This window comes from Vanessa tameamea, chromosome 13 (genome assembly GCF_037043105.1).
Source record: "Vanessa tameamea isolate UH-Manoa-2023 chromosome 13, ilVanTame1 primary haplotype, whole genome shotgun sequence".
Lineage (NCBI taxonomy): Eukaryota > Metazoa > Arthropoda > Insecta > Lepidoptera > Nymphalidae > Vanessa > Vanessa tameamea.
The window spans coordinates 10231042-10245428 of NC_087321.1; the positions used below are offsets into that span (position 1 = coordinate 10231042).

At 32.4% G+C, this 14387-nt stretch overlaps 1 protein-coding gene across 1 annotated transcript; it reads left to right on the top strand.

Annotated features, from left to right (window-relative positions):
- Positions 1–772: 772 nt before the first annotated feature.
- Positions 773–12965, top strand: LOC113398494 (serine protease snake-like). Its single transcript, XM_064216716.1, has 10 exons — positions 773–924; positions 7670–7713; positions 7928–7972; positions 8158–8287; positions 9990–10052; positions 10184–10272; positions 10430–10606; positions 10946–11165; positions 11565–11728; positions 12748–12965. The coding sequence occupies exons 1-10, from the start codon at positions 888–890 to the stop codon at positions 12931–12933; spliced, it is 1155 nt and encodes a 384-aa protein (XP_064072786.1). The 5' UTR covers positions 773–887; the 3' UTR covers positions 12934–12965.
- The last annotated feature ends 1422 nt before the right edge of the window (positions 12966–14387 follow it).

Below are 14387 nucleotides of genomic sequence, written 5' to 3' on the forward strand. Positions count from 1 at the left end.
TGTAATTAGAGTTATAAAATTTATCGCTTTAAGTACTTATAGTTTCCACTAAAAAGGGACTTTCCTCGTTACCTATAAGATAGAGCAAAATGTATCATCAGGTTAAACAAGTTTGTACACAATGTTCGTGTATTATTAACATAACTTGGTATATTTAGCACGGGGCGTTTAAACGCTTAAATTTAGCAGGAATGCTGGCTGAATGGAGATTATAGAAGATCGACGGACAAAATCCTTGTTGGTGTATAGATCATCCAATTATTTTTGCCAAACATTAAACAAAAAACAAAAGATTTTTAACTAAGTAAAAAAATACATCAGACAAGATCCGTCGTTACTAAAATAATTTCTGTAAATTTTCCACTGCTGGTCTACAGCCTCCTCTCCGTTTGAAGTCCTCCTCCTTACTACTAGTTAGGTGTGACGGTTTACAATTTTCCTTTTTACTAAACATTACCTGATCTTCGCTGGAGTTGGAACTCGTCGTCCTCCTTGAAAGACGTGGCTTAACGTGGGCCGACGATGACGAAAGTTCTTTTATGGGAAATTACTTTGGTCGGCGTGGAACATTTTAAAATTAAAATTATACATTTCGTAGGCTTCTACTATATTTGAATTCAAAATAGATCTAAGCCGTTTAAACTATGTATTTTTTATTTTTACAAAAACGCTCGTTTAAATAAACGTCCAGTATGAAATACAGTCTTTGAAGCGAAATAAATACAAAGTTCTGGTATTTGTTTTGTTAGTATCACTCGTAACATAGCCGCGTTCCGTTGTACGAAGATAGCTAAAAAGCTTAAGCTTATCTTTGAGAAGTGAATAATACTGTGTTTATGTAATGTGTTGAATGTGATATTTTTTATTAATAATTTAATATTGTTAAAATGAAGCTGTGGATAATAACTATTTATTTTTTAATAGGTAGGTTTTTTGAATTCATTACGTAAATCCGTTATCTTCTCTTTCTTCGTCGTACCTTCCGTACGTACTTATGTTACTATTATATACTTATGTTAAGTACAAGTTATATTAAATATCGTATATATTATTCATTTATTTATTGAAATACTTACACAATCAACTTATCACTAAACACTAAAAATTAACAACTGATATAGGCAACATTCAAAGTGATACGTCTTGGAAGGTGTAAATAGCATTCATTGACCTTCAAAATTATAAATGAAACTAATATAAAATCAAATTTTAATAACTAAATTATTTAATCATTGAAATTAAAATTTGTATCACACAGATAATTTTTCCTAATAAAGACTATATGTGAAAGGTTATCGGTATGTTAATTCTGTCAAATATATTTAATTTATAACACTTTTTTATTTTTGTTCACTAAGTATAATTCCATGGAAGTATGTAATATGTGATTTTTTCTTTCCGGTTACTAACCTTCAGTTACGAGCTTAATAATAACAGACAAGCCTTTTTTAGTCTCACCTCGTTTTTTAGTTTGAAATGAACTAAATTCCCTATAAAAATACTTGTTCCCAATATTTTAATTTCACACACCGACCCTAAATTAGAAGGATGAATGCAAGTGAATGATGATGTAATTTATGATAAAAAAAAAAATAACAAAAAAATCACCTGTATTTTTTTTTTATTTGAACAATGATGAAAGGACTGAACACTGGACTGAATGCTAAATAATTATAAAAATTAAAATTTTATTGAAAAAATTGATTAATGATTATCAACACACGTGATAACTTCTAGAAGTTCGTCATTTTCCTTATTTCGAGATATAATTTTCCTTAACATGTGCACTTGAACTACGTTTCAATTTTATTCATATAAAGGCAAATTTAAACCTGACGAAACGAATGAATTCTGTTATTGAACGATATTGAAAAGGGAATGTACCTTAATGGGTATTTGCTATATTTACAAAAACGACTACGTAAGAGAATAAGAAAAATATTATTAGCCGTTGTAATAAACAGTTGAATACAATGACTGACATCAGTCAGCAGTTGCACACACAGAAATAAATCAATGAATTAATTAATGAATATGCCCGAAATCTCTCTTGACTCTAGCTTAGCGGGTCCAGACCTAAAATTTAATAATAATAAACTCGTTTATTTCCTTAAAAAGATTCACGTTAATTTGATTATCAGTAGATGACTTCATGTAGACTATAGGGCCCGTGCCAAATATCGCCCTTACACCTCGAAACTATATTTATTATATAAAATTTAACATAAATGATTTTAAGTATTAATTCCAAATATTTTGTAATGTTCTAATAACATCGTAAAAACTAAATGTATTTATTACAAAATTTAAAAATTAATTAATATAAAAAAGTAAGGTTTATTTCATGTTTACACTCTTGAAAACGTTTATTATTTACATTAAAGTCATTGTTTCATTTAAATTAGCGTTTCTACTTTAAAACAATTTGTTAATTTAGCGGCCGATCTAACGCTCCGATATCCTTTAATATAGTGATACGAATATTATTCCTGTATTCCTATTATTAATTGAAAATACTTAAAATCGACAGTTATTTCAATTCATCCATAGGTTATCATTAATTTACTACTATAATATTATATGAAATTTAATAACCAAGTCAGAGACAAAAAATATGGATGATATTTTAAAAAAACTACTTCCGTTTCTTCCTCTTTTCCTTCCGAATTCCTTCTTCTTCTTAGTCTACAAGATTGCTTCGCCCATTTTATGTGTGTGTTTTATTAGAAAATGTATTCGAGTGTTACTTTTTTCAATTTGTGTATCAATATTTGTTGGAATGCGTTTAGTTCTTATACGTCTTTGTAGTAGTTATTTAGGCTGAAAAAGAGCGGTGACTCTTGGACTCATACTAATATGCAATAATAGTACATCTAATTAATTGCTATATGTACCTGTGCTTCGTTTATAATAGATGTAATTGGTGATTAGTCATCCATCATCCAGTTTAATGAAATAATAAATTTAGTCTTTTATAAATTCGTCAGTTAGGGACAGATATTAGTTCATTTCAAATTAAAGAAGTAAAGCAACACAAATAAAACATCAGTTTGAGAAACGGACCCAGTTTTGCTCGGAAATAAATTATTGTTGACAAAAAACAATTGTTTCGAGTTTCGTTAGAGGCTGTTAGTATGTGTGGGGAAGAACACGGAACGTATATTGATATAATCAACTATCAAAAGTCGTACTGGCAGTGTTTTTTTTGAAACTAATCAAAATCTGCATGCATTATGATTGTAATTTTATTTTTAATTTATATATTTTATGTCTTGATTCTTTGATTGTCTAAAATATATCTGTTATGTAATGTATTTAAATTGATTATGTTTTACTTTTACAATTTAAAATTGATATATTTTAATTTTAATTTAGCACTATTGCTATGTAAAACTTGGCAGTTTATTTTTTACCTTCGTCTTCTAAGAACCAAAGGTCAATAGGTAATTAACCATAAAATATTGTATTGTTATAATCATCACGACTACGTTATTAAGACGAAAAGGTAGTTTGCCTTTTTTATTTTTACATAATTTATAAACTCGTTCTTCGCGGATGTAAATATCGATATAAATATACCTATATCATCATTATATAGTATAAAACAAAGTCGCTTACCGCTGTCTGTCCCTATGTATGTTTAGATCATTAAAATTACACAACGGATTTTGATGCGATTTTTTTTTAATAGATAAATTGATTCAAGAGAAAGGTTTATATGTATAATACATGTACAATATAGTAGATAAACACTGATAATTTTAGAGGTTTCTGAAGTGATGTCGTAAATAAACACATTTTTTGCGCTTACATTGCAAACGCTGGCTGAAGCCTACAAGATAGATCAATATAATGTAATACAGTATTGTAAACTTTAAAAAGGTCTTCAAAAAAGTCCGCCATGGTAAATATCTATCTCTTAGGGATAACACAGCAACCAGTTTTTATCTTTTTTTTTTACGAGAAATAATGACTTATTTTCGAAGCGACTTTAAGCAAAACAGCATTAATCCTTATGCAATTAAATACCTTAAATACATTGTGCATTTAATACAGATCAATATTGCCCTTTACATAATGTAATTTGAATGATTAATTTTCGAAGATATTACAGATTTATAACGCATAAAGGGACGTAGCGGTTTGTGTTGTCTAATGACTGAACCGTTATAAGACATTCTGTAGTATATTTAGTGTCAGCATTGCACCCGTGCGAACAACATAAAATATTCTCTGTAATTGTGCCGAGCCCAGTGTATGCAGAAGTGCTAGTGGGAAAGTTCCAGGTAATACAAGAATAAGTGTAGTCGAATCCTTGTGTGAGATTCATTTGACACGTCTTCCTGCTGAGTAGATGATTATTTTGCGTCTGTTCCCCGTTGCTAGTATGTCGGTTCAGAAAGCTCAGTATATTTATTTCCGGTTCTTCTCGGTAGGAACTACTTTCGAAGCTTTACATAGCTTTAAATTCAAAATTATATATTATTATTATATTTATTCCTTCGGACATCTCGTCAAAATTCCAAATATCACCCGCACCACCTAGATGTCCGAAAATCCACAACAGCGCGATTTTTAAGACATTTTCTGCCTCGCACAACCACTCTGTGGAACCAGCTTTAGCCGGCGGTTTTTCCGAACCGATACGACTTGGGAACCTTCACGAAAAGAGCGTACTACTTCATGAAAGGCCGGCAACGCACCTGCAAGCCCCCCGGTGTTGCAGATGTCCATGGGCGGTGGTAGTTCTTTCCATCAGGTGAGCCTCCTGCTCGTTTGCCACCTCTAACATAAAAAAAACAAAATTTTATTCAACACTGAAACATGACGATTCAAAATAGCTGATTTTTATGACCCTACTTGATAAAGAACATTTTGATTTCTCGTCTGGTCATAAATCACTTTAGAAAAAGTAGTAGCCCACTCCGACCACAAGAAGAAATAAATTACTTTGACATTAGTAAAATTATACTGAGATATTCAGAAATGGCTTGCGAAAATTTTTTGAATATCGACGAAGTTGACATCGATACTTTGGAAGTAACATAAAAATACAGATACAGACTTGTTTTATATACGAAAATACATTAACAACTTTTTCTAGTGTGTATAGCAGAGCTGATTGCAAATTTTCTTATACTTTTTTTCTATTTGCAAAGTTTAAATTATAGCTGTCTGTTTTAGATTGACTCAATTGCTTCGCAACTATTACAACTAATCGTATCTGCCATAAACATACGTATAAAACATGGTCCGTCATGTGTTTTGTATTTGCTCCTATCACTTGTAACAGCTGCTGCTCGACCCCGGGAATGCGGGAACCCTCACACATATTCTTTGGCCATCATTTTTTTCTGAGTTTACATCATTGTATATTGGGTGTGAATTTGTATTTTTATTTATTTTTATAATATAGATAGGCGGATATGCAAGTGGGACTACATGATGGTAAGTGGTCACCACCGTCCGTAGACAATGCGCTGTAAGAAATATTAACTATTATTTACAGAACCAATGTTTCACCAACCTTGGGAACTAAGATGTTATGTTCCTTGTGTCTGTAGTAGCACTGGCTCATTCATCCGTCGAAGCGGAACACAACAACAGTGGGTACTGTTGTTTGGCGATAGAATATCTGATGAGTGGGTGGTACCATCCAGACAGGATAGCACCAAGCCCTACCAAGTAAATTGAAAGTATTTGTTCATTAATTTTTTTGTTCAAACACATGACCAATAAGAGATTAAATTTTTATTAGATAAAATTACTACATTTGGGTAACGACGTCACTTAACAGGCAAAGAGAAATAAAAAAGTAAACATATTCAAATCAAATCAAATCAAGTTTATTCAAGTAAACTTCACAACGAAGCGTTTTTGAATCGTCAATATTAAAATAGTACCACCGTTTCGGAAAGCAGCCTCCAGCGAGAAGAAACGGCAAGAAACTCGCATAGTTGCTCTTTTAAAATAAACAGATTTACAATGCTGTTTTTTTACAATAATTAGTGTCTTGTGATGGAAACCGAGCCTAAATCCAGGCGTTTTTTTCTAAAAAGTACTCTTTTAATGAATAATAAGACTTATTTATTAATTTAGTCTTAATAAACTTTTTAAATTTCGTAAATGGTAAATTGGTTACATTTCCCGGTATCTTATTATATATGCGTATACCATTGCCCAAAAACGTTCTCTGTACCGTATGCAAACGGAAAGTAGGGGTTACAAGTTTATTCTTATTTCTTGTATTAATAGTATGTATATCAGCTTTTATGGAATACTTTTGTATATTCTTCTGTATAAACATTATATTATCATAAATATATTGTGAAGCAGCCGTTAATACACCTATTTCTTTAAATTTTTCGCGTAATGATGTCCTAGAGCTAATATTATAAATAGTTCGGATAGCTCTTTTCTGCAGAATAAATACTATTTCAATATCTGCTGCATTACCCCATAGCAACATTCCATATGACATAACACTGCCAAAGTTACTAAAATAAACTAGTCTATCAGTAATTATGTCCGTGAGTTTTCTTATTGTTTTTATTGCATAAATGGCACTACTTAGTTTCCCTGCTAGGGCATACAAATGGGTGCCCCACTGAAGTTTGGAGTCAAGGGTTATCCCTAGAAAGGCCGTCGACTCAACAAACTCAAGCCTTTCATTATTCAAAATGACGGCAGAAGAATTTGATTTGACATTTGGCAGAGAAAACAAAATACATTTAGTTTTTTTGGAATTTAGTACCAAATTATTTATGTCAAACCAACCAAGAACCCGCGACAGAGCACTGCTTACACACAGTTGTTTATTTATCTGTCGAGTTTAAAAATAAGGGATGTATCATCTGCAAACAGTACAATGTCGCAAGTCTTATTTACAAAATACGATAAATCATTTATATATATTAAGAACAGGAGTGGTCCTAAAATTTAACCCTGTGGTACACCCATTTGCGCCAGAGCGCCATTTGATTTTGCACCGTTAACAACAACCTTCAAAACTCTTTCATTAAGGTAGGAGGAAATGAATTTCAATGTAGGGCCCTTGATTCCATAATATTTAAGTTTTTCTGGAAGAATATCATGCCTAACGCAATCGAAAGCTTTTGATAAGTCACAAAAAACTCCAATAGCATTTTGTGACTTCTCCCACGCATCATAAATGTGCTCAACAAATGCTATACCCGCATCAGTAGTCGAGCGACCTTTAGTAAAACCGAACTGTTGAGAATGCAATAGCTTATTCGAGTTAAAGTATAACAAAAATTGATTAAGCATGATTTTTTCAAAAATTTTACTTAATACTGGCAAAATAGAGATCAGTCTATAATTGTTTGGGTCATTTTTATCACCGGACTTAAATAATAGGATTACTTTACTTAATTTTAATAGATCTGGAAAAATACTAGATTGTATACATTTATTAAAGATGATAGCTAAACAAGGAGCCAAGTCGACAATTACGTTGTTAATAATTGTTACTGATAGATCCCATAGATCGCTGGTTTTATTAAGATTTAATGTTTTAAATTTTTTTAATACATCGTACGGAGTTATATTCTCAAAAGAAAATTCTAACTCATTCTCTCATTCGACTACCAAATAAAAAAAGTATGTTATTTGTCTAAACTTTTGTAATTTTTCTTTACCTACTTCACAGGATCTGGTGGCAGCACGCCTTTAACAACGAAGCGCAACAAAAGGGTATGTAGATGAAGAAATTTTATTCAAGTAAATAAATTCAGAGGCGACTAGAATATCGGAAGATCGCTTTGATGTTGTAGGGCACAATTTCATGATATATCCTTCTGACCGATTACTCGAAATCAAATAATTTCATTTAGCTATAACAGTACGATAAATAGTGTATACATATGTATACAGGCAGAGTAATTATTTTCGTAATCTCTTATTTCAGCAAGAACGTTGGCTTTGGCTTGGTAGAAAATTCAATGAAACTGTCGTAAGTATACTTTACACTATTCATTTACACGATTCATAAATTTTAGGACGAGTTCTAATGCATTTTACATCGCAACATAATGAGAAAACCGCCTTATTTTTATTTTTTAAATTATTAATAATATAATTTGTTCAAAAAAGAACTCAGGTTTTCTATTATTTAAACAGACGTACTTCTATTTTTAGGCAAATTATAATCTCGATTTGTTACCTCCATTTGTGACCTCGACTCCTGCCACTACGACAGATGATCCTTGCCTTTATCGACCACATAAACCGGATTTCAAGAAACCAGGACGCAGGATAAGTGAAGCTAGTAATGTCCTACTTTAATTAATAAAATATTTTTAATTATACCGTAATACTAATGTTAAAATAAAATTAAAATAACTGCCTGTATTATTAGTTAATCTTTAGTCTCGTATGTCGCTTTGTATTGTTATGGTTACGTATTATTTACCGTAAGGGTAGATACCCTTACGTATCTGTCTGTCTATCCCAGATGGGATAGACAGACAGATACGTTCTATAATTCTCTCAAATTATATGATAGATCTTATCAAAGACATTAGGATGGGTTTTTTTATGGCATAGGTTGGCGGACCAGCATATGAGCCACCTAATGGTAAGTGGTCACCACCGCCCATAGACAATGGCGCTGTAAGAAATATTAACCATTCCTTACATCGCCAATGCGCCACCAACCATGGAACTAAGATGTTATGTCCCTTGTACCTGTAGTTACACTGGCTCTTTCACCTTTCAAACCGGAACACAACGATACTGACTACTGTTATTTGATGGTAGAATATCTGATGAGTAGGCGGTAAGGATGCATCCTTAAGCAGAAGCGCCATAACTACCGTGATAGATCCTTTGATCTATCACGGTAGTTATGGCGCTTCTGCTTGTTATTGCGCTAGCTCAGTGATTCCCAAAGTGGTCCAGGCGGACCCTCAGGGGTCCACGGGAGACTTGCTGGGGGTTTACGTAGGCGTGAATAAAAAATGGGGGTCCATAAGATGTCCAGTGTAACTAAGTTTGTATAAAAAATAAACATGGGTACATCACCAAATTTCCAGCTACACGTGGATATTGTTTATATCTAAGGGAACAGGCATGCCATCCATGGAGTTGCACCAGCAACTATCTGGACACACTCAACCAGGAAACTGCAGCCGTCCACACTTAATATTTCAGCTTAAAATTTCAAATCTACGTGGTGGGTAAAAAAAGAATCTCCTGCAATACGAAATATACAGATTCAATAATCAAGTAAATAACCAAGAGATAAATACCTTTAACAAGGGATGTAAGCAGTAATTTACCTTCTGGAAGTTATTTAATTTAATAAAAGCCGAAAAATATCCGACATTTCCATACAAATACTAGCCTTGAAATTGGATGACAGCTAATAAATTAATATGAAACGAATGACTTCCAACAATCACAACAAACGAATTAGATAATAAAATCTAATTGTAATAATTATTTCACTGCACTGATAAAATAAATGTAATTTACGTAAAGCCAAAATGATGTATTGGGCCAGCAATACCGATATATATACCGGAAGTGGGAAATGGGTTAACGCCACGGATTTTAGCGAATTGACACTTTTGTGACGTTTTATATAATTTAAAAAAAAGTTAATATTATAAAAATATTTTTTAATGTAACAAACTATTCTAATAATTTTCATTTAATTTTACTTGCTTACTAAACTCATAGATCGTACCTACATATTGATGAGTAGAAAAAGTAAATTGATTATTAAATTGTAGAAGAATTACGCAATTATTATTTTTAAATTTTTAGTGCATATTAATTTGTTTTGGAATAGTGTTTAAATTGAAGTCGGTTTTTTTTTGTTATCATTTTTGTTTATTTCTACAATGGGTGTTAGGCACAATGGACTGGCGACCAGTCAAATAATTTTATTATGAAATTTGCAACATAGCGCAGATGAAGTGGAAGTCGACGGTGAAATGGAATTAATACAACGATTTTCTTTCCAGAATGTTTTCAATATATATGGGAACGAACCAACAGAGAAAACAAAAGTCAAAAGAGCGATGAATGTAAGTACCTAGTTTTTATTTTCTGGATTTTAGTATGTGCGTGTCAAATCTTGCAGCTCATTTTAAATAAATACCAGTAAATTATTTTTAAATTGATAAATGCAGTGTGTTAAATTTTATTTTCGGTGAAGGTTTTCAGCTATGGTTGAGTAAACTCCAATACAAACCGCACTTTGCAATCGGCGGTAGAGATACATCACCGGGGGAATTCCCACATATGGTAAGTATGGCCGACGTTTTATGCTTCAACTCAAAACTTTTAAAATTTAGTATCATATTAATGACACAGAAAGACAGATGTTCTATTGTTAAACATTTTGCATAAGCTCAAAGTAACAAGTTTGAAAATAATTGCATTAAATATAATCATTTTTAAGGGAGCAGTCGGTTGGAGGGTCGTACATGGGACGTGGATATTCAAGTGCGGCTGCAGTCTCATCAGCTCGAAGTTCACCCTAACTGCTGCACATTGTACAAAATCACCACGTGATCCGCGTTTGGCGAGTCCAATACCCGAGATTGTCAGACTTGGCGACAAAAATATAATCGACATAGTGAGTTTCATTTCTTATGTTGATAATTTGAACAGCCTTATATCAACGAGTAATAATTATTGTTTCATTTGGTGTGATGACGTCGACGCCTCTCGGTTATCTATAACCAAAGGAAAATATATTTTTTATTCATTAGAATACATTTAAAATCCAGTCTACTACTATCCAAATGAAAGTATGGCTACAACAATCATAATATAATTGTTTGTTTAATCTTACCATTATTTACAGGATAGTTTTGATATGGATTATGGAATAACATTTAAAAAAAAGATTATATTATTTTGTTATATTATATACTATGTATATAACTACAGTATATTTGTTTTTTTACTACAGACCGTCTATTTCAATAAACCAATAGATGCTAAGATTTTACGAATCATAGTCCACCCGCAGTATGCGGCACCAAAAAAATATTATGATATAGCGTTAATGGAACTGGCTGAACGTGTTGAATTCTCAATGAACGTGCAACCAGCCTGCCTCTGGAATAATTTTAATACCGACACTCTTGGAACATCAGCTACTTTAACTGGATGGGGAGTTGTTGAAACAGGTATTTATTTCAAAATTGATATCAAAATGTATTTTATTCAAGTAGACTTTTACATGCACGTTTTAATCGTCATTTTATAGAAATTTACTAAACAGAAAGTTACCACCGGTTCGGAATGTAGATTCTAGCCAGAAGAACCGGCAGAAAACTCAGTAGTTACTTTTTACGAACATTTGAAATCCAGCTTCAAAATCAAGAATATTAGCTCCACGTTTTGTTATTATCTATATATTCTGGCGTTGAATATAACTTGCCTATTATTAATAATATATAATGATATGCTTTATTTATTAATGTTTACTTAATCATACAGTTATTCTTATTAGTTTTTAAAACCATCCAAACATTGGATAATTTTAAGCACTTCAATTGAAGTATTGTTCGAAATAAATATTTCAGCTACTAAAACGACACCTCCAGAATTACAAGCAGCTGTAGTGGACATCATAGATTCGGAGCAGTGTGACACTTTGCTGAGGCCGTCGTGCAGCAGACATTGGTGTGGTATTCAGGAGCACCAGATATGTGCTGGGAAACTAGCGGGCGGAGTGGACGCGTGTCAGGTGAATATAATAGAGCTTATTCCGTTTCAAGATCTTTCTGAACTGAGCTAATATTATATTATACTTATGCTTAATTAAATAGCCTTCTCATCATCCTCCTAACTTTATCCTAATTTTATTTGGGACGGCGCAGGATGTCTTCTTCTTCCATAGTTCTCTCACAAGTAATATTCTTTCCAGCTCGTCGCTCGCATAACGTCTTTCACACAGTCCATCCATCGTTTTTTTTGATCGTCCCCTTCCTCTATATCCATCCACGTCTATGCGCAAGACCTTCCATACAACATGGTCAAACTCCGCATAACATGCCCGTACCATGACAGCCGACTTCCACATAATTTCTCAGTTATCGGTGCCACTTTCAGACTTCCTCATATGTATACTCATTCCTTACTCTATCCATTCACGTAACACCACACATCTCTCAACAGTCTCATCTCCGCTACATGCAGTTGTCTTTCATTCATCCCTTTTGCAACGCTGTGTGGCCGAACGCTCTGATCCATATGGGACAGCAGATTTGACCATAAGTTTTTTTCAGTAACAAAAAACCTCGAAAAATAAACGAAATACATTTGATATTTAACAAATTTAAGCCGCGCCTTACTAAGTTTTATTAATTGTTAGAATTTGATATTGTATCTTTATCTTTAAATATAAATATTGTTTAATAAAATAAATCGTAGTAACGCTTTAATTTGAACAAAACCAAATATAAAAAGCACTATAAAATAACTTTAATTTAATCACGAAAACGACAGATTCAAATCAATTACTAAATAATATAATTGATTTGCCTATTCACGAAATCTATACAATTTTCTACAATTTACTGCATTTTATAACTACGTTACGTTGTTAAGTATTTATTTTTTATTTAATGTTACTTATTTTTTATTATAAAATAAAAAGCTCTTAGAACTCTTAGAGCAAATGAGTATTTGACATATTTAGTAAGCAATTTATGGAGGCTATGAAATGTGTTACAGTATAATTGAATACAATGAATTTTATCACAGGGTGACTCGGGCGGACCTCTTCAAATGAAAATACCTCTTCCTGTATCTAGGGAAGGTTCAATGCACTTCGTGATCGGCGTGACTTCATTTGGGATCGGATGCGCTCGACCCAACCTGCCCGGCGTCTACACCAGAGTTTCCAGTTTCGTTGATTGGATTGAGGGTATCGTGTGGCCTGATGAATGAGCTGGACATTAATAAATTACTTAACGTATGAATATTGTCTTTCTTTTTTAACGTCGGCAATATAGCTAAGATTTATTAAATTAATTTCTTCTTCCTCATAGATAGGTTGTATTACGATGCATATCGTAATAAGTACATTCTAATACAAATAATATGTTTTCAATTCATTTGTATACTCAAAGTATTATTACTTAATACTAACTGATAACTCTACTTTCGACCAGCGTTTCACACGGGTGTTAGTTACTAATAAGGAAAATGAAAAGTGATCTTAGCAAGAAAATATTAAGTATATATATATTGCTTTATAACATTTGTTTTTTTATTAATTACTTTATATAAGTGTGTCATTTAATCAACCATCATGGGGGCAAAATTTGGGATGAAGTTATCTGGAACTTTTATAATATACAAATATATATATGTATATGCTAGTTATAGTGGGGCTCTATATGGTCTTTTCGTGATTGTCAAGAATACATAGAAAACTGACCACTAATATTACCTATAGCTAATAACGTGAAATTAAAAAAAATATAGTAATTTTAACTTTAAAAGGAATAAATAAAAATTATTTACTTAGGTTAGGATCTAAATAGATATTTAAGGGACAAGTCAGTCAGTGTAACTGGTTCAAAAGATATAAAATGTTAGTTCCAAATGTTGGTGGTGCATTGTCTATGTAAGGTGCGATTAATGTTTTTATGGCGCCAATGTCTGGGCGTTCGCTTACCTATGCCTCAAAAAGATTTAAGCTTAAGTTATGTCACTTCACTAAAAAAATAAATAAATAGATGTAACTTAGTATGAGGTTTCGTTCGTTTTCGAAGATAAAATTGAATCATAATTAGTTTTAAAATGAAAATAATTGATTATAATCACGGAATGTGTTCTTGCCCAATATTGAAAAACTAGTATAGTCACGCTAGCCAACGCTGGTTGAAGGCAAGACGTACCATCGGAAAGTCAGATATGCCTGCCTTGCGTTTGTCCAACAGTCTTCACAATCTACAGTTTAGATATGTTTTTTATTAGAAAATAACCTTAGCTTTAAAATAGACATTGACGATGACAATAGATTTTCGTGAAAAGCTAAATTACACGCGGTCGGAGCCAGCTATTCGTATTTAATTGTATTTAAGGTTATTCTCAGTAGAATTTACATGCCGAACCGGTGGTATCTTTACGTTTAATACGGCTATGTAAAATGACGATTGAAAAGTACTTGAAAATAAAGAATATTTTGATTTTATATATATTTATTTATCTATATAACAGTTGTTGGGTACCCTTTTCCATATCCCTGACGATCAGACGACAGCCACCAACTATAGGAACTAAGATGTTATATCATTTTCCTGTAGTTACACTAGCTCAACACGCTTCAAACCGGAACACAACAATACTAAGTATGAAAGATTGGCGGAAAAATATAGGATGAGTGGGTGGTGCCT

What these genes read in the sequence shown, in the direction of transcription:
- LOC113398494 (XM_064216716.1), top strand. Translation starts at nt 888, where the DNA reads ATGAAGCTGTGGATAATAACTATTTATTTTTTAATAG. An exon ending in AACTATTTATTTTTTAATAG is followed by an intron (nt 925 to 7,669) that starts GTAGGTTTTTTG and finishes CCTACTTCACAG; the next exon opens with GATCTGGTGGCAGCACGCCT. An exon ending in ACGCAGGATAAGTGAAGCTA is followed by an intron (nt 8,288 to 9,989) that starts GTAATGTCCTAC and finishes TTTTCTTTCCAG; the next exon opens with AATGTTTTCAATATATATGG.